Genomic DNA, 25,589 nt, shown 5'->3' with positions numbered 1-25,589 from the left:
ATTTCTTCGCTGATGTAGTGATGATGTCGACCTTGCTGTGAATGCTTTTTTTTGTGTGGAAGAACTAAGAAATCAATTGAAAGGTAGTTATGCAAGTTTGTGCTTAAACGCGCTATACGTGGTCCCATAAATGAAATATGGTGAATCTTGCACAAACAAAATAAAAGGAAAGCAGACGTGTAAATCAGTAAGTGCTATGGAAAGCATGTAGCGAGCAGCTATACAAGCAAATGACAGAAGGTTCATTTCCGATGAAATGTAAATACATGTTGTTCGCTGCAAATGTGAGTGCTAAGTGCTGCATAGGTGAGTTCCGACACGAGTTGACGGCAATGAGTTCATGTAGTATATTCCAAAGCAAAGATTTGCGCATTGCAACTGCTGCCACATATTTCCTAATTCAAATAGTCATATAAGCGGAATCCTGTATGCTTTTGGCAGCACACCCACATCGCAAATTCCAAAAGCAAAAAGGAATAATAATAAAAAAATCTAAAAAGTAACCATCTATTTGCTTCACGTGTAGGACACGTGTTGAAATATTAAATGGTGGCTCGATTTAACAAGAATAATGCGTAGTACCGGTATGGTTAGGCTACAGCTATCAAATGTATGGCTTCCATCCGCCTATAAAAACGGGGTAAATCGTTAACGGCAGGACACAGTACGTTCTGCATTCGAGAAAGAAACGCAGTAGGTTTAATTAAAAACATGGCTCATTTTTACGGAATCCATTTAGGTATATTGGTCATCTTGGCTCTATGTTTCACATGACCGAGTGCATTAGCCCTTAACGCGGACGAGCAGCTGGATCTGCAATTGGAAGACAACTACGTAAGAAACTTGATACATTTCTTTAAAATATTTAAACTCAAAATAACCGTTGCGTTTCAACATTCTTTGTTACTTTACATGTTGCACTTCAAAATTTTGAAAGGTGAAAAATCCTAAAATCTCGGCTGGTAAAACAATTCGAACGGAAGTTGATGCTAAGGAACGACAGCCCGGGTGCTTTTGGAATGGATCGGCACCTTTCTGCCAAGGATACTGCAATTCGAAGGTTTACAAAACCGTTACATCCGACCGTTGTGGAGACGGCAAATGTTGTGCCATGGGCACAAAAAAGTATTGTTGCCCCAAAAAAATGTAGCTGATGAATTGGTTAAAATCAAATGACCGTTTTAATTGGAAAAAAACTACTGTGCGGGAGGAGGTATTATTCCGTGTCCACATTACGATGTGAAGCGTGGTTTTAAGAATAAAAATTAGGTAAAAAAGAATGATGACTTTGTCCAATTGACGACTTCATAAATTGGTGAGATCAGCAATTCCCACTAGATTGTGCTATGTCATGAAAAAGAAAAAACGAGCACATGAATATTCAACATAGAAATATAATTTTCAATTCAATAGTTGTTAGGACTTTCCATAACAGGTTTGGCTTACGTAGGAAGATGTCGCTTTCCACAGACAAAAACACGATACGTAGCACGTAAAGGCACAATGGATGTCTTATCCAGCGGCGTGGATGGATGTGGATTTTCCTATGGTGAAACGTTAATTATTTTACCATTCTTTTCCTACGACTTTCGGATATTGAAGTAAAATTTTTCGATCCCATGACAGTACTGATCGATCTAAAAATAATGCAGGAATTTTTCAATGCCTCTGTCATCACCCCACTTGTACAGCTAAAATTACAATGGGTATTCACTTTTAAATTTGAGTTGAAAACATTTGGAATCATCATGTCTCTATAATTACCTCCACTAATGAGGTATGCATCCAGTGTATTGTTTCCGATACAAACAAAGCTTTGTTATGACGCTCCCAATCCTGATTAGGCCTACCTCTTCTGCAACCCTAAATGAATAGATGAAAAAATTAATAATAATAATTAAATGCCTATGATATCAAAAAAAAAATTTTTGAGCTTTTCTAGATTAAATATTTTTACAACTTTGGGGAATTCTACTTTTACACCACTGGATGTTTAAACCCAGGCAGGACAACAGAGAAGCATTGACTCAAAGAGTTTACAGATCTGCTGTCAATGCAATGGGCAGTAGATTATGATTCTGCTGTAATGCAGTTGGCTTTATTTTATGGCTACCATGCAAACACCTTGACAGTCTATTGAAACTCTATAATATTTTTAAAGGCTTCCACCAATATAAAAATACTTGTACAACATTGTCTTCACCAAACTATCTTTACCAGATTGTTAGATGCTTGCACCAGCCCATTCAATACATTAGTAAACAATCGCTTTGCTCCTGGCAATCCTTAAGTTTCAGCAACACCAAAAAGGAACCTATGCATGTGAAGCAGACAGCAATTACGAAAAACCATCCACTTACCATGCACTATGGATGTTGTTCCACATCACTTGGTGTGGTGCAGTAATCTTTTAGGCAGATTCTCAATTTCTTTAGACCTGTAGTTCAGTAAATAATCCCTTTCCTCTAGCCCAACAGACTGGAGGAAAACTTGAACATCCTGAATAGGGTATTGTATAATATTGGTAAACATTGAAATGAAAATAAAAGTAATATTTTGGTCTATAACAACAAGCATCACTTACCACTAACAACAAGGCATGAATGTCTGGTTCCTTCATCATATTCCTTTCCCTTTTCAATTTTTTGCGAGGAAGTGCTATTACCACGTGTTTCTTTGTGTCCAATTTACCTGGCTTCTTTGAGATTCAGGCTGTCGGTTTCTTCCAGGATGTTGCTGGCTTCCGAGTTCCAGTTGCCGCCAAAATCGTGATTTTAAGTTTAACCTGGCACCATCTAGCGACTTCAAAGGAGACTTCCCTTCAGGTTGTAGCAACCAGAAGCAGAAGAACGCAATGGCTGCTATTTTGAAGAGTTCGAATTTCAAGTTGTTAACTCGAAATTCTGTTATTCGTTATTCATATCGAACCGCTTATTATGTGCTGTAAGTTTATTTCCTTTTTAAATTTTTTATTTAATATTTTATAGAGAACAAGTGAAAAGGTGCAATATCAGTTTAGGATGGTTAACTTTATGTAAGTTGCAAAAGAGATAGGTCACAGTATTTTGTGTTTGCACAGGCTACCGGAGATTCCTCCTGATACGCCGGAAACAAACCCGGTTCTTCGAACGGGAGAACTCCTTGATTACACGCCAATTTCAGCGGAAAAGTGCCTAAATGCCGTGGCTAAATTATCATTAGAACAAGAGTCAGGAATATGGAAATTGGAGAATCAACTTACAGGTTTCCATTTTGAAGTGATGGAATAGCTTCAGTAATATTCAATGTTCTTTTGTAGAGCCAGGATCATGTGTCACTTTTGAGTCCATTATGGATCCCCTGGAAAGGCTTAGTGCTCCTCTAGATGCAGCGTGGGGAGTTGCCAGGACGCTGTATGTCACAGATAGTGAACGCATGCCTTCAGAAATTTACAAGCAGATCCATAAGAGAGCACGAAAATCAAGATCCTTAAAGTTTCAGAGCAAACCCATTTATGAGGCTTGCAAGGTAGTGTGCAAAGCATTATTAAGGATAGTTGAAAGGTAACAAATTCTGTTTTTTAGGGTTTAATGAATGAAAACCAAAAGCTAGACCAAAAGCAAAAAAGATTGTTAAACAAGTACATCCTGGAAGGACGGCTGAACGGCTCGGAATTGAACGAATCTGGTTTAAAATACTACATCGAAGTATCGCGTAAGCTGGAAGAACACAAGTCAAAGTTCCAGCAAAAAGTGGAGAAAGCCACAAGTCGGTTTAGTCACGTTCTGACAGATCCAAACAGCGTTCGTGACTTTCCATCTGAATTGTTACGTGCCACAGCTCTGGACAGGTAAGCTGTTGGTCGAGTAGTAACCTCGCAATCCTCGAATTAAAATTGTCGACCACATTCGTTCACAGTTCGGCTCCGAGTCGGGGTCCATGGAAGATCACTCTCCAGCCGCACATCTATTCAACCTTTATGGAATATTGCTCAGACCCCTTGCTGCGCTGGAATGTTTGGCAGGCCAACCGAGCCCGTGGGTCTAGTTCTGGTGACAGTGCTCTTACCACTAGTCTCGACCTGGAAGAGATCCGCTTCCAACGACGTGATCAAGTCAAATTGCTAGGTTATCCCAGTTTTGCCGAAATGAGTATGGAAACGAAAATGGCCGGCAGTGTCGGCAATGTCAACAAAATGATTGAATTGCTCTTGGAAAAAGGTAACTTCTAAGACTACCGGATGTAAAACTGAAACGTTTTTACGTAATTTTTTGCTTGCTTTTGAGAATAGCTTTTCCGGCTCAAGAAAAGGAACTCGCCACATTGGAGAACTTCGCCAGAGAGAGAGGATTTGAGGGCTCGTTGAATATGTGGGATGTGCCGTACTGGCGACGCAAGCAAGTTTCGTCACTGTGCCAGCACGAGGAAGGCGATATTCGCGAGTATTTTCCGTTGCCCAGAGTCTTCACCGGTTTGTTGGCCCTGATTGAAGAGATCTTCAATATCCATTTCGAATTGATTAATCAGCACAAGAACGGCACCACTGCTTGGCACGAAGATGTCTCTCTATACGCCGTCCGACATTCTGATGGGAAACTTATTGGCCATTTCTACTTTGATCCATTCTCTAGGATAGGTGGTTCAACTTAAAACGTCCTTTTCAATTCAGGTCAAAGTTAAACAATGTTTGTTATTACAGGACGGAAACTTCTGAGTCGTGAAGCTGCTTCCTGGATGATTAGCACACGAAGCCGGTCAGACATGATGAATCATACTCCAGTGGCCTCGGTTGTTATGAATTTCACTCCAAATCTTCATGGCATCCCATCACTCTTGTCGTTCCAGCAAGTGCAGACGTTATTGGCGAAAATTGGACATGCGCTGCAGCACATGCTGACTGAGTCACCCTACAGCGAAGTGGCTGGCCTTACCAATCTCGAATGGGATGCCGTACAGATATCGGCACAGTTTTTCCAATTATGGTCATCTGACTGGACAACTATGAGTAAAATCAGCGGCCATTTCGAATCCGGACAACCTTTAGCTCGTGAAACGCTAAACCAACTTAACCAAGCCGCAGTGCATATGTCAGGACACGATCTTTGCCAACAACTCTACCTTTCCGCACTTGACATGGAACTATACTCGACTAAAGATTTTTGGCTGGACGTTGTCAAACGATTGTGGCCTAAATTTCAGCGCTTCCCACTCGAGAAGACTGACGCGCATCCGTGTAATTTTACCGACATTGTCAGCCAGGACATGGCAGCCGCTTATTATTCTCACACTTGGTCGAAAATGGTGGCTGCAGATATTTATTCTGCTTTCCAAGAAGTCGGAATGGAAGATCGTACTGCATTGAGAACTGTTGGCGAACGGTTCCGGAAAGTTGTTCTCGCTAATGGTGGTACAGTGCCACCTAGTGAAACTTTCCGCCAATTTAGAGGACGAGATCCTTCTCCAGATGCATTGCTTAATTATGCTAAATTAAAATGACATGTAGATAATAAATTTAGAATTCCATGATTGTATTGTTAACAATTGGAATACACAAGATGCTACACAAGGTACTTAAGCCCAGTTGGTAGTAGCGCCACCCCATTCGCCAGTAGCAGATGCTGCAGCAACTGGAGCACCCCAATCGTCAGTAGGAGCGCTTGCCCAGTCTTCAGCGGCAGCAGCATAAACGGTAGGAGCTGCAACAGGAGCGGGAGCCTCATCCGCCCAGTTGGTACTCTCGACAGCTGGCTCAGTATTCCAATTGTCAGCTTGATATTCCTCGGGTGCAGCCTTGATAGGTGCGGCTGCAATAGCGGCAGCCTCCTTGGCCTGTTCCTCCTTCTCGATATCCTCAGGATCGCGGTAGAAGAACATGTCAGCCATGATGGACCACTCGAGATCACGAGAGATTTCACCACGAAGGCGCTTAACTTCACGAGCCAGCATGTAGAACATCAAACCAATCGAGTGAGATGCCTGAAACGGAAGTAATGGTTCTCTTTAGACAACTCTCCTTTCAATGGTACTTCTACATGTTTCAATTTTTAATCAGAATCCGGTAAAGCTAAATAAGGTGAGTTTCATCACTACAGTTATGATTGGACTAATCATCATGCTGTGATACACAATTCATGCATTAACATGCATGAATATGTAATATTTTCAATTACCTTGTTGTTGCAAGGGATGGCAATATCGACGTAGCGCAGGGGCGAGTCAGTGTTGCACAAAGCGATTACGGGGATGTTGACGTACGAGGCCTCAATGATGGGCTGGTGGTCAGCGCGGGGATCCATGATCACCAAAAGACGGGGCTCGCGGAAAGCGGCCTGGATCTGGTTAGTGAAGGCACCGGGAGTGAAACGACCGGCGATGGGAGTTGCCTTGGTGTAAGAGGCAAACTTGAGGGCAGCACGCTGGCCCTGAGGACGAGAAGAGATGACGAAAACATCAGCTGTGTTATCAATGGCTACAATAGCCCTTGCAGCCAACAACAGTTTCTCATAAGTCCTGCGCAAGTTGATGATGTGAACACCTAAGAAAACATTTGCTTTAAAGGCAATTTTGACTCAGCAGAGGTTTGAATGGGCTTACCATCAGAGCGACGTTTGTAGACATATTGTTCCATTTGGAAATCAACATTGGTGCTACCAATGTGAGTGGTAGCAGCCAACATCTTGGTAACATCATCCTCCTTCAGAGACAATCTGTCTGAACCTCCCGACATTTTCTAGTTGAGAATTATGAGTTACGGAACCCAACCTGTAGATAGATACAAGAAAATCAAAATATGCTTGATTACATGATGAAAAAGGTTATTTGTGTTATTAAAACAAACTTTTGATTAGGCAATATTGATGTTACTGAATAAATACATTAACTTTGAGTGAACAAATTTGGCAAATCGCGTACAGAAAAATGCTTACATTCTAGGTAAAATGTGCCACTTGCACCAGTACACCCGGTTAGATTTGAATTGTAAAAAAGGAAAAAAGCATCCGATTTTTACAACAAACGTTTACAAAAATGGCTCGACGGATTTCGGAAGAGATTTTCCAACAAATTAAATAGACTACATCAATATAAGCAGACGGATGTCGTCAGATAACATTTGATAGAAACAAAAAAAGTACCCACCAAGTTGAACGCCAAATGGGAAAGTGGACTGAGTTTCCTATCCTCTTCTGCTACGTCACTTCAGTATGTATGGAGGAGTGGTAAAAAATGACAGATGGCGTTGCCAGATCTCTCATAGTTGCGCTCAAAAAGACGCGGCATGGGGCTCGGGCCGCTTGGCCCCGATCACATTCTAATCGGGGACACCGCTAAGCTTCCCCGATTTAAATAAAATGGGGAAGTTCGGTGCGGGGATTTCTTTTTTCAGTGCGGAACGGTGCTATAATCGGTGCTGCACCGATAGCACCGCTTCAGCCATAGGGGGTTAGTCTTACCAGTGACCTTGCGTTCTGATAGGCCAACGAGAATCACGTGACTAGGGTCACATTTTGTTCTTGTTGGCCGCAGGGCAACTGCCAATTCAGATCACTATTCATTGATGATCGGGGAAGGCACCGATCACCGAAATCCCTTCCCCGATTAAGATTATTCCCGCACCGGATTGACTAAAAAGTTCCCCGATTGGCGCGGGGCCGAGCGCTAGGCATGGCGGCAAAATGTTCTAATTGTTTGTTTTTTTTTTGGTTTTTTTAAATATTATATCTGATTATATTACGTAAAAACTGAAAAACATGAACCATTTAGTTTAATGTACCAATTGTATTATTCTTCTTTTGAAATAATACGAACCAATTCAATCCATGATTATGCACACATAGTAGAGTAGGGTTAGTAGTAGGGTTTGCACTGGTTTCTTGGGCTACAACGCTACATTGAGTCAAGGGTGAATAAAAACACAACAGGTTGACGAAGAATGGAATGACTAGAATAGTTTTAAATGAACTCATAAAGCAAATCAGCAAAATGTTGACAGTTGTATGTAAGAAAATTGTATTCCTGATTGAGATAATTTTTCCTCCAAATGTGATTGATGAGCTCCATCACTGTCGCACTTCCAGATGCTTTCTTCACCATTTCAACTCCTTTGCCGATACTGGTTTTGCGTTTGGTTCGCCTGTATCTATGACAAACGCTGTCAAAGTCCTTTGACCGCTGAATGGTGACGCCTTCGTCGTTTTTCTCAATGGACCACCACCACGCGTTCGTTTCGAATACAATAAAAGCGTGATGCAACACATTATCCATCAACTGCCAGGAGCCTAGTGGGTGCTTGTAATACCTAACCTCAATAATACGCTCTGTGACGTCAACCAGCTCCGACAGTGTTTCACGTAATTCAGAATCAGTTATCCAATAATCACGACCCTTGGGTGAATCCGCGTTAGGATCGAAATACAATTTTTTCGTGTAAACCACACCGGTACTCCTCGAGTCTGACATGGACGAGCTTGACGATCCCATGCTTTCCACAGGCGATTTCTCCAGCAAGTATTCGAATTGTTCTCAGATTTCCTCTCACGACTTACGAATGCGAAACTTTGAACGAAACGTAAACGCACTCGTCACCAAAAGTTAAAAGCCTTCGATCCTTTGCTTCACGAGGCACCAAGCAGACGAAGAAGCGTTCGTGCAGCGTGACTGGCAGTAATGTAATGTTGAGCTGGAGGTATGTTTCTTCGCCTCACGACGGGGCGCCGCAGAGGACATCTGGTGTAAAGACGAACGATACGTACACACAAAAACTGCACAGTACTGCAATCCTGAAATCACGCTTCCTATCGTCTGTATGTGCGAAAGGAAATGTAACGCCTCTATCAATGATGCCACATTTGAAACTGAAAAATAATTCGGCTGCATATTCCTCGTTGGTTTGCACTCCTTGCTGTTCAGTGTCAATAACATACCGACATTGGCAATGCAAGGAAAGAGACGTTTCTTGTCGGACAATAAAATTGTTTTCGCTGTTTACTTAGGCAAGCAACGGCGAGCTGTTTTATTAGTGGCGTGACCTTGTTGTGGACCGTAGTCTATTCCCGATTCGTGATGGTCACTCTGTTCGACGAGCATGTGTCGTAAAAAGGGGAGAGGGGAAAAATTCATGATGGCCGACTGCTAGTTCGTGATTGGCTCTTCTATTTATCACTAGGACTGTGTAATGCATGCATCAATGTTTGTATCAAGACTCAAATGAGTCCATCAACTTGGTATATATCAATCATCACAGCAATTCTACTCGACTGTCAGTTGAAACGTTTTTACTTCCGTGATACCTGTTAAGTGACCAATTTGAACGTGATGGAGTTTTCTCCCAAAAATGTCTAAAGATCTTCTGTGGTCGTTGTGATTGTTGGAAGGTTAAAATTCGTCAAGATTTCCCTTTTGGCCATTTTGTAAAAAACCAGACAAAAACACAAATAAATAAAAAACTTTTGATAGCGTGAGTCATCGAGTCTTGGAAACGGACGGGATTGCAACCGAAAGCTTCCCAGTTTCCGTACGTTCAAGTTTCAGCATGCGAATGCCATCTAGTGTAGCAGAGAAAACATAACACTTTCACTCACGCAGTGGCACCGGGATTACGCAATTTGATGAAATGTTTACAATAGAGAGAATGATTATTCAGTTCAAGAAAATAGTCAAATAAAAAAAGGTTTGCAAACAACCCTTGTGCAAAAGCCAAAAATCTTCTACACAGACTGAATAAATCAACTGTCTAATTGTCAAAGTATTATTATACCAATGTCGCCGCATTTTGCCACGCAACACACTAAAACAGGATCAACGAAATAATTTTAAAAAAAGATACAGGAACAAAGTCGTATGTAAATCAAGTGTGCTAAATTATCAACAGTGATGGTGAAATTGCATTGGTGATTCTGCTACGTTTCCTTACAACTCTGAAATAAGAGAAAACAAACATTTACCTTATTACAGGCAGCAGGTTGATTCCACTGGGATCTGGACTTCACAAATAAGGTCTATCAGCACCGAGCTGGAGGTAATAAATTGCACCCATTTGCATACAGATGCAAATGGATCCTCAATTATTTGAACGCAACTCATGGGCAGTGTAGTGAAATAGAAAAAAAAATCTTATAAAATGGCACTTGAAATGAATAATTTTCACTGGGAAGAGTTGCAAATGGAACGTCGCAAAAGAGGCAGTAGATGAATTTGTTTGGCACCTATAATCTTTGATTAGAAACCTTCGATGTGGCCGTAAGTTTCTAGAGACGAGAGAAGGATGTAAGTCATCCAGAGCAGCAACAAAAAGATGGCCGACGCGTAACGAGTTGCCAACGGTCCTCCTAATTCTCCACGACCGCAAATAGCCGAGCATCTATATCACCACAAAATGAATGACCCAAAAATTCGAAAAATTTTAATCACAGTTACGGTACCTTCGTGCTACCAGCAGCGCTAAAGACAAAACAGCCGTGATTGTGAAAATGGTGATGGAAAATCCCAAACTTCCGGCTTGCACGCGGAATTCTCCACCCTGTCGTTCATTTTTCATTACGTTAGTCCCCTGTATTTTCAATAGTTTGTTTGATTTTTAGCCAACCTTTGCCGTGTGGTATATACTGGCAATAAGCCAAGGAAGACCCAAGCCGAGAAAGACATTGACCGAATTACTTCCAGTCACGTTTCCAATAGCGTTGTCGGCATATTTTTCGTTAATCGCGGCAGCCCGACTTGCAAAAAGATCCGGCAGGGATGTCCCCAACGCCACAAATGTAATGGCTGTTTGTTTGTTTTTTTCCAAAAATGAATCAAAAATTAGTCGTTTAAAGGGGACTTAAATGAAGAAATGTTACCGGTAACGGCGTCGTTCAGTCCGACGAGACAACCAAAAATGCCAGCCAAATCTCCTACGATGGCAGTCAGGATGCCAATGACACCCAACGAAACAACAAAAGACAACCATCCGCCCCATATTCCGGCGGGTGGAACAAATGCAAAGATAATCTGTAAACATAATTCAGGTGATTACTTGTTTTTCGCGATTCAGTCGACCTGTTTTGAATTTGTTTTCTTCTACCTTCCATCCGAACGTCAAAAAGTGCATGACGTAGTCACAAGTCGTAGCGTTCTCAATGTCTCCACCGTTTACATTCATGGCCTTCAATTCATTATAAAAATACAACGTTATCAACGGAAAGAGAAAGAATTGATATTCAATTTTAGTTACATCTTTGATTTGACTTGTCCAGGAATCGTGATGCACAACCATCGAATCCATGGTGGCAGTCGTCATGTCAGCGAGCCGATCCACGACCGAATTGAATTCTAAAATAGAAAAAAGAATTGCATTTTCTTGTAAAAGCAAGGCGTCCATTAAATTAAAGCCAAACCCTCGTCGTTGGTGATGGTTACGGCCAACTTGGTTGTATGACCAAGGACGGCCCCATTGGAAGGATCAAACAACTCCACTTCGAAACACTCGTCTTTCTCCAGCGCCATGTCATTCGAAATTGCAATTTCAATGACACGTTTCCTCTGCAAACGAATATTCTCGTTACGTTATTATGTTATTCATTCAACAAATAAAAACAAGAAATGTAGTATGTACCTCGGAGTGCTTGAAAACCAACTCGCCCTCCAGTCCTTTATAGGTTTTCCCACTTTTTAACTTCTTGTCTATACAAACGAATGTGGAACGATATCAAATATAATTAATTATTGGAAATGGTAGAGCAGAAAATCACACACCTAATGTACGCCAGCGAACGCTAACATCACCGTCCCAACCGTTGGTGCGTAAAACAGGTATTTGCGCTAAACCCACTGATTCTTTAACTATAATGCCTCTGTCTCCAAAAGTAATTGTGCCGGGCTCTGTTACAAAAGATGACATGCATTAACGAACTACGTACAGATTAATGTTGGGTGATTCTTTTCAATTTACCGTCATCATTCAAAATAGTGATTTCCATGATCGAAATGCGTCCAAGCAAGACTTCTTCCTGATTGGCCGTGTTGGTCCCAGTTAAGCTCAGTTTGAGATAGAACTGCTCGTCGGGCTCGTAGATGTTGTCATCTACAATATCGACAATGACCTGATATTAAATCAAATAATTATAGATTTGCAAACGCATTTTTCATTCGAAATTTCTAACTCACTTTTTTCTCAACTTCGTGGGGCTCGAAGTAAACCACTTGATTAAAGGCCACATAATCTTCTACTGCCACGGCACTGCCTTCTATCGTCTCGACTCTAATTTAATTAAATGCAGCATATGTTTCATGAAAATAAAATAAACATTTTAAAATGGAATACACGTCAACTTGGTAAAGAAGACACTGCCCTCATACCTTACAGACACCGCATTATCTGTCCTCCCACTGCGAACAATTCGAACGGGGAACTTTCCGATATTTTCAGGCACTTGACAGTTTAAAAAGAAAAGAAAAGTTTTATACAAGCCAGGAATTAAGCTCACTCTCCATATGAAACGTGAGATTAAAAGATTATATGATGTAAATAACATGACTGATGATATGGGCAGAGTAAATGGGACGCTCGTTACCTGCACAGGCGATGGCGTGAAATGCGATGATTGCTTTAGTTTTAGAGATGTTGTCGGGCAAAGGGCTCAAGTTCTCCGTTTCTGGGTGTTCGTTTATGGCATCATAAACCTACAGCACAAAATAAATAATCATAAAAACAATATGATATTGGTGCATTTTCTGCGTTGAGAATTTCAAACAAGAAAAATGGACCAATGATATCTCAGATAAACGATTGCACCACTTTCTCTCTCTTGCTAATCGAATGGGTTTTTTGCTTTTACACGGCTCTTCTGACAAATGAGTTTATAGAGTTACGGGGATTTTACAACATTTCACGATAAGATACGACTGTAAACCGAATTTAGTACACAGAAGAAAAATAAAATTTTTCAAGTGTTAACGAACCTCTTTGAGTTTCATGCTGAGCTGGGGCTGGACTTTTTTACTGCCGGAAAACACACGAGTCGCTCCGATCCGATACCAGGCCTTGGAATGTTCTTGGCTCATAATCAACCTGACATTTCAGATTAATTAATTATTATCTACTGAAAATTAAAGGAAAACGAAATGTTACTTGTATGCAGCCAATTTAGCAGCGTCCTCTCCACTGAGACCTCTGAGCGAGGCTTGTCGGACCCATTTAGCTAAAACGTTGGGATCCACATGTCCGTCTTTGGTGAGTGCAAGTCCATCCAGCATGGCTTCACCTGCGATTAAATAAACACATTGCAATGTTGACACAGGAGGTGCACACGAACACATTACGTCCGATCAAGTCACATCAGGAATTGAAATCAAAATGGTCTTTTTAACGAAAATCAAGTCTGATCACGTCTACCTGCCGCTGGGATGGAGGTGTGGTGCACAACTTGAAGACAAAGAAAAAAAGGCAAAGGAAAGAAAAGGAGAAAATTTAGCTTACCCTCCCCCGACAGCATTGCGCCAAGTTCGATTTGCTTGTCGTTTGTAGTCGGGATGCTTTTGTGTGTCTTTCTGAACGGAAATCCTTTATCGGCCCAATAGGCCACGCCAACGAGTAAAGGGAACAGGAGAAATGTCACCACGGCTTCCCAGACCTCCACCTAACTCCCAAATTCCAATCATTCAAGCGCCCGTCCATAACCGTATCGATCGACGTACCACATTTTTACTGATTCCAACTAACACGATGATCAACCAGAGGTAGGCAAAGATACTGAACACGGCTGTGACGGCGAATACTCGAAGTCCTGAATTGTTTTAAGAAAAAAGAAAAAAATTGCATCAAGGTCGGAAATTGCAACAAAGAGCTCGGAGTGTGTAACCTTTGATTTTTCGTGATTCGACACCAGGAATGGCAAGAATACAAGCGGCGCTAATGCCCATCAGATTGAAAGCGGCAGAGCCGACAATCGTACCCGGACCCAAAGCGCCCGATTCGAAATTATTCCCCACAATTTCTATGTTTAAAAAGATCATATCGAGCCATTAGAATACAAGCAAACGAACATACAGTCATTCAAACTTACCTATAATAGATAATAAGATTTCAGGTGCTGATGAGCCGAGTGCCATTAAGGTCAAATTGGCGACCGTGCCGTTCCAGATGCGCACCTCAACCATTTCAGGCTCTTGGGATCCACCTCTTGATAGATACACCTGTACACATCGAAACAAATTCTCGCTTGAAATTATTCAAATGAGATATGAAGTAGAGCGACTTACCTTGCGCGTTGTGGAAGTGATTTTCTCGATGGCGCCCATAAAAATATCGGCGATGATGGCGACGCCCATGAAACAGTAAAGGAGACCGAGCAGATAGAGAAACGCTCGCATTTCCACCGACCACGTGAATTCGTTGATCAATGGCAAAATCAATCCTTGTGAACACGCGTAATCGTCCAGCGTTCCATTATTTTGCGTCATTTTTCAATTAAGCGGTTCGTCTGGAAAAAAGGAATTCAACATGAGTCTCAAATTAAGAACAGACATGAGTTCATCGTTTAGAATGACTGTACGATTGGGCATTATTTCTAAAGAATGCCGGAAAGCTGACATTTACAAAAGACTATCGTCTACGCCCAAATGTCAACATCAGTCAGTGAAGCGAGATAACGTACGACATTGTTTTCCTCGTCACTGGCTTAAACAATTTTGCCGATTATTTGTTGCAGTCTTCGTTAAATTTGAAACTTTTTCGATAGGGAACTATGTCACGAAACGTATAAGAAATTAAGCGAGAAGAAACAGATACACCAAACACCAAAAGTATAGTTTCAACATTTCAGTCATAAAATTCAAGATAACCCCAAATTTTCCCAATCGATGAATCCCAATCCTATCGATTTATTTAAAAAACAAATGACCTAATTTGGCACTTACCTAATTCGATCCGAGCCGGAAAGCGTATACACAAAACACGAAAATGAATGATCCGGTTTTCAACCTGTAACAAAAAACGTGTGGAACAATGTCGGCAGCACGCACGGAACGAATTAAAATGTGCGACCACCGTCGTCGTCCAACACCTGCCTACTAACACAAAACCCTAGTCTGAAATACTAAAGGGAAACTGCTCTAAACCGGGTTTATATCAAACACAACAGCCCAAGAGATATTATCACCGGAACGAATGGATCAATTTTATGTGGGCCGTATACGCTGATAAGACAAAGGCTGTCGAAATGTTTCGCCCTTTTTTTGTTTGTTTTTTTTTAATCATGTCCATGCATATCACCAAAAGACTGTCGTCAACCCGAGTCCCAATTCTGACCGATCGGTCGGCTAACGAAACTAAATGCGTGTCGTTCGCTTCCATCTGTAGGGGAACAAGTCGCCCCTGGGCCTGTTGCGTAGATTTGTGTTGAACATTACCAATGAAGCGGCGTCGTCTCCAGTGCAACCTCGATGAGAGTAACTCTCCGCAGCAATTTCGAAATGCCTGACAACAACGAAAAGACACGTAAGCTAAACATGATGGTTGTTGATCAGAGGAAAAGCTACTTGTATTGACGCTTCACGATCAGATGGATTGTCAGAATACAATTACATGAAAAATTATTAAACTAACCAAATCTTCATGGCAGTAGTAAGAGCGCCATCAGAGGGGACCTCGAAAGTTGTGTCTAAAAACTCGTTGACTTGACGTTGAATCTTTTTGCGATTTTTGGCATCCAAATGGGCGAGCATCGTCTCCACCATTTTCTCCTCTCCTCTAACTGCAGGAAAATATATGAAGGGCTTGTCATCGATTTTGTGGAGCACTAATTCTTTGACGGCATTTGTGCCTAGTCTCTGCGTAACGCATTCTAAAATAATGTTCATGGTCGCAACGTTGTTCGTCGTGGTTTCGTAACACGGGCGCTGGATTAGAATCTCAGCCCATATGCTGAGCGTAGGCTGAACGATGGGCCAGATACCCGCGATACCCGTGGAAACCTGCAACGTCGTGATGTTTTCAACGAATTGCTCGAGTTGTTGAGCATTGCTGTATTTGAGCACAAATACCAAAATGTTTAATCGTTTTTTATATTCGTCTCTCGGAAATTGTTCTCTCGGTACTTCGAAATAAGTTTTGTGATGTAGAAACACTTCTTCAATAAGCTGGGCAGATTTTCGTTCAACAACTTGTTGAATATCATTTTGTATTTCTTGTGGCAAAGTTTCCAGCCTCCCGTCAATGTCCTCTCCCCAGGAGAGAGCTTTCAGTATGAGAGGAAATTGATCCATTTCGTGAAGCAGCAACTTTTTCACGGCCTCCCGACCGAAAGTTTCCAACACAGATTTCAATAATTCGTTCGTCTTCGTTACCTCACAATGTTCAAAAATGTAACTCCATACACTGCGCTGTTGTCCGTTAATCAAACAAACAGATGTAAGAACATCGACGCATTCGTTGAGTTGCACCTCGCTGCCATAATCCAAGTAAAATTGTAAGACATCACTGCAATGGTTTGCGATTACAACCGTGCGGGACTGGTTCGTAGAGTGGAAGAACGAATCCTTCGTCATGGGCGGAACATTTTCCTTCCACTTTTGTTTCACTTGCTCTTGGCTGTTCTCCGGTAAACGTTCCAACATGAGTTTGACGATTTCTTGTGATAGATCAATGACGACGTAGCCCCGATCGTCTTGGTGGAGCAACAGTTCTTGAGCGTGATCACCTCCGAGTTTATCCGATACGCAAGTCAAACACTCGAGAACGCAATAAACGTCTTCTCGAGATATAGAAGGATAAACTAAAGAGGTGATATTCGATCGTAGGCAGTCTCCCCAAAAGCTGTTCCTCGGAACAACTCCTTCGGCGTGAACGGTGGTGGTTCCGTCATCGTTTGGCGTGAAAATTAAATCGTCGTCGGTGTAATCGCCCAGAATGGGTTGGATGAACGTGTCACGATACGTTGGATTACTGAGATCAGCCGTAGAGACCGTACGCGACCAGCTACTTTTGACTATTTTGGTATCACCTTTAAGTGTAATCATTTTCACGAAATCTAATAGTTGTGTTTGGTTAAAATTCTTTAACATCTTTGACAACTGACGGAAACCACAGGGTGTAGAAAATGATGTATCGAACACACGCTTCGTGAAGGTATCAGCACCTTCTACTGATAACAATCCCTGCAGATGTTCGGCATCCACGTAATGCAACGCGTTTCTCGCTAATTCTTTTCCGTTGAAAATCAGGTCATTCAGACATTTGTAATCGACGGTGCCATCTCGATCGACGATGATCTTCGCCATTGCGTTGAATACTTTTTCCGACCTGCAGCTATCAAAAATAGGATGCGAAGAAAAGTCCATCACACCGGTTGCTAACAGGTCAAGTAGATATTCATGTCCTAATTCTTTCTTGACTACCTTCGATATCAGTTGAAACATTTCCACATTTTCCGATTCCATGGCGCGATTAAGAGATCGGTGAATAAATCCATTGAACAGAGTTGACTTTCCCGTCAGTAAGTCGGGGAAAATGTCTTTCACAAAGACCAACAAGTTGGAACAGACTTTTTCGTGACTTTTAACAGCGGCAAAGTAAAACGGAGTGTAACCCTCAACAAACACCTGGCGTACTGCTTGTTTAACTTCATCATCGAGTTCCAGCTGGCCAAATCTTGCTAACATTTGGTCGAGTATTTCGACGTCTCCGTAGAACGCTGCTCGATGAAGACGAGTCATCCCATAAGAATCGGTTTCCAAAAACTTGACGAGGTCAGTCGGGATCGCGTCTTCTTGTTCTAACCGACGCGGCTGATAAAGAGTCTGAAATGCTTCCGGCTTTACAGCTAAAACTCCGCCGTACAGCTGAACGAGAAGAGTAGACCGCCCTAGTCCGTGTAAGACAGCCAGTGTTTTGGCAATCTGGCCAGGCATCAGATGTTCTTTAGAACGGAAAACTTCCATTAGCAGTTCGGCAAACGTGATGTCGTCCGAATAAGCTGTCGATTTGGACAAAAGCTTTAGAAATGTTTCCAGGTGACTACGATAGTCGTCACTGCCCATCAAAAGTTCCAAAATTGGTTGTTTCCTGTATTCTCGGTTGTCTTCTAAATATTCGTTGAAAGCCACGTGTTGGTTTTCCAAAAACTGAAGCAAGTCGCTCATCGTTTGGTGGTGCTCGTCTCGGTACCAGAAAGACCTTACCATTTCAGGAGAATAATAAGGGAACATGCCTTCTATAAGTTCGCTTATAACACTGTACGTAGAGGGACTGGCTGGATCGATGTCAAAATAATTGATGAATCGTTTAAAGACCCTGTTTTCTTTAAAATAGGCGGGTGAAATGGAATGAATTAAAGTGCGAGGTAATGACCCTATGAAAGAGGTACACATTGCCCAGTGGATTTGCTTTCTTTTGAACATGGTATCAAGACAGTCGCACAACAACAGGAATATGTTGCCTTTCCCATTCGAAAGTGAAAAACGGAGAGCGTTTGCAAAGTAAAGTCGGCTGACTGTCGTTTCGCCGAATAAACAAAGCGGTGGAAAATTGCGCAGAAACTGAGTAAACAGATTTTCAGTCAATTTCTTGAGTCGATCCGGCAATTGACGACGATCGATTTGACAACGCCACTCTTCATCCTCGTCGACATCATTTCTCACCATGCAATCGAGAAACACTTGAACTCCGTCGTATTGCTTTGAAGCCAAGATTTTGTTCAGGATCAATTTTCGAATGGATTCATTTTCCAGCAGTTTGTTGTGACGTTTGTCGTCGAGATGAAATCCTTCGTAAAGATGTTTCGCGACTAAATACTCGGCAAACGTCCGGTGCAAGAACTCGGGTCGCATTCCATCTGCACTAGAAAAAGTTAAGCCAAATTTCAGATTATTTTCAGCCAGCCTTTTTTCTTCTCGTTCAAGATCTTCGGTGGACTTGTACGAAGATTTTCGTGGCCAAAACATTTCCAGGACATTTGGTTCGGTGATGATGGTTTCCACTGCCAATTTCGTTAATCGAGACTCGATTTTCTTAATCCAAAACTCAATGGCGTCAGCCATTATCTGATTGCCGATGGGAGTGTTGGTTTTTTCTTCTCGAAAGACTTTGCGTTTGGTGTCCATCAATTGGCTGTACAGACTAACTAAATCGAATTTCTGATTGTCAAGTAAAGCCAACAGTTTTTGGGATACCAATTCGCTAGGTTGGAGTGTTGCGTCATTTAAAGCGTTGCTTCGCACAATGTCGCCAACATTTTGATGGTAGCACTCGGCGAGAATTCTGCATTGCAAAGGGATTCCGATGAAAGCTCTTTCTTTGTCTTTCAGAGTCTTCGACACACGATCCACTAGCGCTTTGGCGAAGTCCATGATGGCTCCATCTTTTGGCAGTTGCGATTCTTTCGTCCAATAACTGGCCAGGAAACAAATCTGGTCATTTTCGTTAAAGTTTTCCAAATAATAAGCCAACTGACGTAATTCGAATTGCAGATGGTGGGCCGTATGGGTGCGGGTTGTGACGTACAGTTGAACGCCCTTCTTCTTTTGAATAACCTTCATTAGCTGAATCGCAATTTCTTGGCATTCGTAACTAATTTCATCGAATCCATCAAACATGAAAACGATCCGATCGCCCGTCTCGAACCGGCGTTTCAGCAACGAGCGAGAAAACGGGCTTTGACCATCGATGACACGCAGATGATGAATGAGAAATTCGGTTAAGTCGGGCCTTCTTCTATCGAGTTTCCTTATGGCATCACAATGTTGGACCAAGTTCAGTCTGATAACCCAACAGTCGGACTTCATCTTCTTGATTTCACTGTAGTAGTGGGAGAGCAGGGTCGATTTGCCTGTTCCAGCCACGCCGCATATGATGACGACCGGCTGTTCTTTCCGCTCCTCGTCAACGTTAATTAAATGGCCGTCTTCTTCAACGTTGCTGGATGTTTGGTCGTTCATTTTTGTAATGTTTTCCCATATCTCTTTACGGCGCTCGTCATCGACCAACCATTCGATTTGGCCTTGGGTACTGATTCTGCATTCCCCACTGACCTTTTCCACGGTGCAATTCAAACGATTCGCTAATTCAGCGTAAAAGTTTTGGTCAAATGCAAATTTCACTCGTCTCTTGATGTAAAGGGATTTCTCGAAACGGGACGTATCGAATGATGGAATGATGATTGGCCCTCCTTCAGGATCCAGCATTTCTTCTAAGGATTCGAACACCTCTTCCGGTTTGGTTCCAATTAGACGTTCAACAGATTCATTTTGCGTTTGGAATGAAACTACTTTCGACAGGATCTTTTGCTTGAAGGATTCATCCAGCTGCGCGTAGTTTATTTCATCGCTGACATAATCAGCGATTTCAGCTCTCTTGCGACTGATGACAATCACCTTGTATCTTTTTGTCTTTCCTTCTTCACCCAGAAATAGTTTAGCATATTGTTCGTCTTGTAACGGCTTCTCGCCATCATCGCAAACGACTAGGAGAAAATGACCAGAATCGACCGGTAGTTTCAATATATTTTTCCATCTCTCCGTATCTTCCATGGCTTGCAATTGACTAGATGACGTCACCAGGTGGCTAATTGGTGCTGTATATTCCTGTTTCAGTATTGGAATGGCCGAAAAGACTTTGACGGTCGTATATCTCGGTGATGATGTGGTAATGCGCTTAAACATTTCGCTACTGTCCAGGAAATCCTTTAGTTTAATGGCCATGTCATTCTTGGCGACGTCGTTGAAGCCCACCTCGTTTTCTAATTTGGCCTGGTGCTGACTTGAAATGTTTGTAACGCCATCTAACAAGATCTTCTTGGCTTCTTCTGAAGTTAGCCAATAGTCCTTTTCCTTGTTGGAGAACTTTGCAGATAATTCGTGTAGCAAACGGATCGTTTGCTGTTTGCATTCGTCCTTAGGGTAGTACTTGCTCACATCTTGAGTTTGTAAAATGGCTTCAAATTGCTCTTCGTTTGGCATGTTCACCACAAACACGAATTTGTCAAGGAATGCGTCAATGTCTTCCTCCGAGATTTTAAACGGTAGCCGATTTTCCATTTCAGGAGCCAATTGGCTTTTTCCGAATGTGTTACCCAATTTGAATATCCAGTTTTCCCATTCGTCTTTTTTCACCCGTTGGCTGAGGATTTGACGTAGGTGTTTGGCCCCATCGGACAGACCTTCAGTTTCGTTTACAAAATCCCCATGGAACTTTTTCGTGGCAGAATCAATGACGCTTTCCTTCGTCAAAGCAACGTGGTAGCTGCTGAACACTCCAGTCCTTATATCAATTGTTGTTTGATCCCGTGCGTAGATTTGCAAGTTAATGGCAAGACGTTGAATATCTGGCCATTCGTTCAATACTTTGACTCGTAAATCTTTTGCGAAGTTTAGTTTGTAACGAACTGTCTTCTCTTGTGGACCAAATTCTAGAATGTCTTCAGGTTGATCGTTAATCGACACCAAATCGATGCCATTCTTCTTGACGTCTTCCAAATCGAAGCCAATGTTTGTGCAAATGATGCAGTCGTGAATGTCTTCGCCTCTTCTTCTCATCTTGCAGAAGGAACGGAAATATTTTGGTAAGCTGAAAGCACTCTTGTCGTTGTCTTCGAGGAGGTGAGTCGCATTAATCTTGTCTGATTCCTTCTGCTTGTGTTTGGCTTGCAAGTAGCGATAGCGCCAATGTTTACCTTCAGATGTATCATCTAGCACTTGATACTGAAAAATCACATCGTCAAATTTACCACCCAGGTCTTCTCTTTCTTTGGTCAATCGAAATATGCAACCAACTCCAAGTGCTCGTATGCAAAACGACGTCAACAATTTCGATTCAAATTTTAAACCGTGAGTTGCATCAGGTACCTTTTTTATTTTTTTCCGAACATTGCTTGCTAGCGACAAGGTGGCTGTTGGCGATGAAATTCTGTTGGACTGGGAGATGTCGTCATCCTCGACAATGCTTGGACTACCGTCCTGCTCGTTGTTCGATGCCATTAAACAAAACATCAAATCGTTTTGCTGACCAAAAGGGTGCACAGGCAAACCCTATGTGGAATCTAAAATGGTTTTATTAGCATTAACTAAAGAATAAATATTTAAAAAACAGTACCACCTTTTTCAACTGCAAAAGGGTACAAGATGTTTTTGGTATCTTGATGATAACTCCTTAGAAGACAATGTTGTCTTTTTAAATGATGAGAAAATTATCCCTTGTTTAAGCTGATCCACAACTAGTACGTTGTAGTGATTGACAAAGAGAACTGTACCTGTACCTAACGAAACAGAGAACAATGTTTTTATTGCAACATTTTTCAGATAATTTCAACAGAGATATTCAAACGGGAAATTACATTTGGGCTAGCTAATCAGTAATCACAAAGAAATGAGTCTGACTAAAGTGACTGTGTTCGTTCAACAATGCAACACAGTGCGACCAAGCCAATTTATTTGAAAAGGTTTTTGGCTTATTACATACCACTAGGTTACGAACCTTTCTTAACGGAGATTGACTTTTGATGACAAACAAATTGAAAGACACTGGGATGTCAAAACATGTGTAGGCTGTAGCTACTTGTTGCACTTTTAAGCTTCAGCCTAGTTATGGTAAGTTCTTAGTTGCAGTCTTTTTGTTCATAGCTAAACAATGGCTGTTAGATAAATGAGCGAGAAAATGTTCGTTTCACAATAAATAATCACGCAGAGATAGATAGCGTGACTATCTCTGCGTGAGTTCCAAAGTTTAAAAAATCTATAGAAAATTTCCCTGTACGACATATTTGATTTGATTCAAATGCCTGCTGCTGTATCATAGTATTACAACGTTATTATAGATGGCGTAGCGATCATTCTACTTTCAAATGAAGACACAACAGCTTGGGAACATGGTAAACACATTTTCTTCCTGTTTATAGATTTGCATCTTTACGAGATTTTGTAATTAACTTCCAGTTCGAATAACTCCAGAACATGAATTTGATGGCACAGATAACCTCCCGACACTGTTCGTTCGCCCTTGGTTCCTGCAACACAACTGGTTCTAGTTCAAACAAGTTGATGCAATCGCTATTCAATCGCCAACACATGATAATTAAATTGCTGCTAACGGAGAGCAACTGATAACTGTTTTCTTTTCATTGTTATCCTAATAATTGTTAATGCCCATCACAATCCATATACCAGCATGAAAATCTGGTCTGGAAGAACATAAAATAGAGAATTATTATTTTTTATATCCACTGGTATAGGTCATGTGATATCTGTCAAGTTCATCTCATCATCGTGTCTTAGCGATTCAAAAAAGAAATCTGCATGACTGCAGTTCTCAGCGTCTAATAACGGCACGTACGGTGAAAGCGTGCACATTTTTCTTTCTTTTGTACACACACACACACAAGGAACTGCATAGCGTTCGGGAAACAACAACAACAAAAAAAATTCGAATATACGGGAAGTACTGGCGGTATGTTCTTTTTTATTCTTCCGTGTCTCACGCTTCGCAAATCTAAATAAACGGGTCGTATAATTTATTCAACGACAAAAAAAGAGAATCACGCAGATCATCAATTGAAAGTTGAGTGCCTATTTTTCAATTAGTTTTTCTTCTTTTACGAGCGTTGCCTTTCACGATAATTTCAAAACCATCAAATTAAAAAATAAAAATCCTCCAAGAGTGAAGTCAGAAGAGAAACTGCTATAAATTTAGTACCAACTAAAAACATTGAAGGAGGGGGTTGACGAGGTTAATGAATCCTAACACAGTCGCAAATGGCAGTCACGCGCAAAAAGAATGAAATCTCTCAGATCCATTTCTGTTCGTCTAGATCCTTTTTCATTCTTCACTACAGGTCAGTCTACGTCACAACAATCTAGAGAGAAGGATATATAATCTGAGCAATTAGGGCGTCTCTCTTTCAACTTCTTTTGTGATTACTTTCAACAGTTCGTTCAATGAATAGACAATCTTTCGGTGCTGCCAACCGTATAACCCTTTCTTTCTCGAATGATTCGTGTGCCGTGCTAATCAGCGGCGGGGGCTGTAATAGAAGCATTTCGTCAATCAATTACAGGTATAGTAAAATGCGACCCAGTGTCTACACATCTCTCGCATAATCAGGGCACTGTGTTAACAGCAATCAATGACTCGGGTGCGAAACTTGTCAAACCGTAAAAAAAATTAAAAAAATAGAAGAAATTGCGGATGAACTCTGGATGTCAACATCAGGTTCTGTTTTTTTTATTTTTTTAGGTGGCCCAGAATTTCAGGAATTTCCAGGTGAACAAACCTCCCCCTCTCTTCTCTTAAAGAAAAAAAAAAAACCAAAACAAAAGAATAACGGGGGGAGAAAAGAACAAATCTTGAATAACTTTCTTTTGTTTTCGGTTCGATTTAGAAAAAGAAAAATATGCTATAATTACATCCAAGCCTTTCCTCTGGATTATTTAGATTTGTTTTTTTTAGTTTTTCTTTTCTTTCTCTTCGTCTAATCGCCGCAATTCCGCCGCTTCACGAAATGAAAGTTTGCGTTGCGCAATCATGGTAAGACGTGAAGTCGTTGCCTTTCGTTTCCCCCCCAACTTCTCTTGTATCTATACGGTCGTGATTTCGCACAGCATCTGACCGGTCGACTAGATCCATCCAGGGCTATTCAAACTTTCGGATGAAATCAGGAAATATTACAGTACAAACGCACACACAAACGGATGTAGCCTCGGGACAAATTTGGCTCATTTGCATTTGAGGATTCCAACAAAAAAGGGAACTTGTAACAAGGGAAACAGAGCGCAAATCGAGTCATGCGGCGATGAAGACGAAACACGAAAAGGTGATACTCATTTTCACGCCGTGTGGTGATGTCGCCACCTGAGAACAAACCAAAAAACAAAAACAAATGCAGAGATGTCGTGTAGTCTTGCAGCCTATATCAAACGCTTGAGCAAATCGAGAGAAAAAAAGAGAGCTATGACCTGAACGTGATGCCAAACAATGGCCTTGGCTATCCTTTTTCTCTCCATTCGAAACAAGAAAAGAGAAAAAGGGGGGTGGGCGTTGCTATCGGAATGAAAAGGCGGGGTATACATACAAGACTTGTTTTATTTTAATTTTTGTATTTTTTCTTCTTCTCGTTCCGATCGTTCAGAACATACAAAACTGTCTAAGCGTGTGGTTCAGCTCCGTTCCTTTCAGGCCAAGTGTGTGTGAGAAAGATCTCCTTTCGGCTGTGTAGTTGCCACACCCTCTCGGCTGCAACAGAATCACGAAAAAGAACGGCGACTCTCGCGATCTGTGTAGAGACGTCAGTCGTTGTCCGTCTGATGGGCTGATTGGACGTCCGAACGAAAGAACGTTTCCCCTTTTTTGAGGGGAGGTTTGGCGTGTGGTGTCGCCGTGCAGCTGTGACGTCATTGTTCTTCTTCGGTTTTCAAGTTTTCAAATGTTTGTTTGTTTTCTGCACGCCGAAATGAAAGTGTGAAGCGCTAAAAAACAAACCCATTGTTGGCTATATAATCGTCGCCTACATACAGTTGGGTGTTTGTCAATTGTTCGGTTTCGGTGTATCGAATTCTCCTTCTTCTTTACATAAAAAAAAAACGAACGCGTGAAACACTTTCACTCAGCTGTTGTGTGTTGAGAGGGGGGTGTTACACCCGGCCGGCTGTGT

General features: G+C 41.6%; 5 protein-coding genes and 1 long non-coding RNA gene across 7 annotated transcripts; 1 reads left to right on the top strand and 5 right to left on the bottom strand.

The window, feature by feature from the left end:
• Positions 1 to 161: 161 nt before the first annotated feature.
• On the bottom strand, positions 162 to 2,761 carry LOC123471003. 2 transcript variants are annotated; one of them, XR_006644851.1, is made up of 5 exons: positions 2,585 to 2,761; positions 2,361 to 2,499; positions 1,765 to 1,863; positions 1,447 to 1,691; positions 162 to 1,344 (listed from the first exon to the last, which is right to left on the bottom strand). It is a non-coding gene; the product is annotated as an uncharacterized LOC123471003 (long non-coding RNA). The 2 variants fall into 2 exon arrangements; XR_006644850.1 differs by having other exon boundaries at positions 162 to 1,691; positions 2,585 to 2,752.
• Positions 2,762 to 2,784: 23 nt separating this feature from the next.
• Positions 2,785 to 5,549, top strand: LOC116920214 (probable cytosolic oligopeptidase A). The gene is made up of 7 exons (XM_032926359.2): positions 2,785 to 2,943; positions 3,080 to 3,243; positions 3,299 to 3,507; positions 3,564 to 3,829; positions 3,898 to 4,199; positions 4,271 to 4,615; positions 4,679 to 5,549. The coding sequence occupies exons 1-7, from the start codon at positions 2,855 to 2,857 to the stop codon at positions 5,473 to 5,475; spliced, it is 2,172 nt and encodes a 723-aa protein (XP_032782250.2). The 5' UTR covers positions 2,785 to 2,854; the 3' UTR covers positions 5,476 to 5,549.
• LOC116920321 (40S ribosomal protein SA) lies at positions 5,491 to 7,243 on the bottom strand. The gene is made up of 4 exons (XM_032926534.2): positions 7,117 to 7,243; positions 6,574 to 6,741; positions 6,150 to 6,514; positions 5,491 to 5,955 (listed from the first exon to the last, which is right to left on the bottom strand). Exons 2-4 carry the CDS (start codon positions 6,704 to 6,706, stop codon positions 5,551 to 5,553), a joined length of 903 nt encoding a protein of 300 aa, XP_032782425.1. The 5' UTR covers positions 6,707 to 6,741; positions 7,117 to 7,243; the 3' UTR covers positions 5,491 to 5,550.
• A 492-nt stretch (positions 7,244 to 7,735) lies between these two features.
• Positions 7,736 to 8,457, bottom strand: LOC123470992. Its single transcript, XM_045171770.1, has one exon. It carries the CDS (start codon positions 8,455 to 8,457, stop codon positions 7,930 to 7,932), a length of 528 nt encoding a protein of 175 aa, XP_045027705.1. The 3' UTR covers positions 7,736 to 7,929.
• LOC116920215 (sodium/calcium exchanger 3) lies at positions 8,434 to 15,022 on the bottom strand. Its single transcript, XM_045171696.1, has 21 exons — positions 14,872 to 15,022; positions 14,215 to 14,435; positions 14,019 to 14,148; positions 13,815 to 13,949; positions 13,651 to 13,739; positions 13,433 to 13,592; positions 13,085 to 13,217; positions 12,916 to 13,024; positions 12,528 to 12,636; positions 12,313 to 12,385; positions 12,121 to 12,214; positions 11,906 to 12,056; positions 11,710 to 11,835; positions 11,570 to 11,637; positions 11,352 to 11,496; positions 11,189 to 11,286; positions 11,039 to 11,119; positions 10,815 to 10,965; positions 10,562 to 10,740; positions 10,398 to 10,495; positions 8,434 to 10,336 (listed from the first exon to the last, which is right to left on the bottom strand). The coding sequence occupies exons 2-21, from the start codon at positions 14,413 to 14,415 to the stop codon at positions 10,195 to 10,197; spliced, it is 2,472 nt and encodes an 823-aa protein (XP_045027631.1). The 5' UTR covers positions 14,416 to 14,435; positions 14,872 to 15,022; the 3' UTR covers positions 8,434 to 10,194.
• On the bottom strand, positions 14,873 to 22,724 carry LOC123470974. Its single transcript, XM_045171689.1, has 4 exons — positions 22,421 to 22,724; positions 22,043 to 22,202; positions 15,560 to 21,986; positions 14,873 to 15,430 (listed from the first exon to the last, which is right to left on the bottom strand). The coding sequence occupies exons 3-4, from the start codon at positions 21,934 to 21,936 to the stop codon at positions 15,283 to 15,285; spliced, it is 6,525 nt and encodes a 2,174-aa protein (XP_045027624.1). The 5' UTR covers positions 21,937 to 21,986; positions 22,043 to 22,202; positions 22,421 to 22,724; the 3' UTR covers positions 14,873 to 15,282.
• Between the last annotated feature and the right edge of the window lie 2,865 nt (positions 22,725 to 25,589).

The sequence above is a fragment of the Daphnia magna genome, linkage group LG4, assembly GCF_020631705.1.
Source record: "Daphnia magna isolate NIES linkage group LG4, ASM2063170v1.1, whole genome shotgun sequence".
Taxonomy (NCBI): domain Eukaryota; kingdom Metazoa; phylum Arthropoda; class Branchiopoda; order Diplostraca; family Daphniidae; genus Daphnia; species Daphnia magna.
Note: the sequence above shows the minus strand (reverse complement) of the source record. Positions and strands in the feature narration are given on the sequence as shown.

Bases quoted from the DNA above. Each gene is read 5' to 3' on its own strand.
- LOC116920214 (XM_032926359.2), top strand. From the start codon at position 2,855: ATGGCTGCTATTTTGAAGAGTTCGAATTTCAAGTTGTTAACTCGAAAT. The intron at 2,944-3,079 runs GTAAGTTTATTT...GTGTTTGCACAG, and splicing joins CGAACCGCTTATTATGTGCT to GCTACCGGAGATTCCTCCTG. The intron at 3,244-3,298 runs GTTTCCATTTTG...GTTCTTTTGTAG, and splicing joins ATTGGAGAATCAACTTACAG to AGCCAGGATCATGTGTCACT.
- LOC116920321 (XM_032926534.2), bottom strand. From the start codon at position 6,706: ATGTCGGGAGGTTCAGACAGATTGTCTCTGAAGGAGGATGATGTTACC. The intron at 6,515-6,573 runs GTAAGCCCATTC...ATGTTTTCTTAG, and splicing joins CTACAAACGTCGCTCTGATG to GTGTTCACATCATCAACTTG. The intron at 5,956-6,149 runs GTAATTGAAAAT...CTTCCGTTTCAG, and splicing joins CCATCCCTTGCAACAACAAG to GCATCTCACTCGATTGGTTT.
- LOC116920215 (XM_045171696.1), bottom strand. From the start codon at position 14,415: ATGACGCAAAATAATGGAACGCTGGACGATTACGCGTGTTCACAAGGA. The intron at 11,497-11,569 runs GTACATACTACA...ATTCGTTTGCAG, and splicing joins TGGTTTTCAAGCACTCCGAG to AGGAAACGTGTCATTGAAAT. The intron at 10,337-10,397 runs GTACCGTAACTG...GTGGTGATATAG, and splicing joins GCGCTGCTGGTAGCACGAAG to ATGCTCGGCTATTTGCGGTC.
- LOC123470992 (XM_045171770.1), bottom strand. From the start codon at position 8,457: ATGGGATCGTCAAGCTCGTCCATGTCAGACTCGAGGAGTACCGGTGTG.
- LOC123470974 (XM_045171689.1), bottom strand. From the start codon at position 21,936: ATGTTTTGTTTAATGGCATCGAACAACGAGCAGGACGGTAGTCCAAGC. The intron at 15,431-15,559 runs GTTAGTTTAATA...CGTTGTTGTCAG, and splicing joins ACTACTGCCATGAAGATTTG to GCATTTCGAAATTGCTGCGG.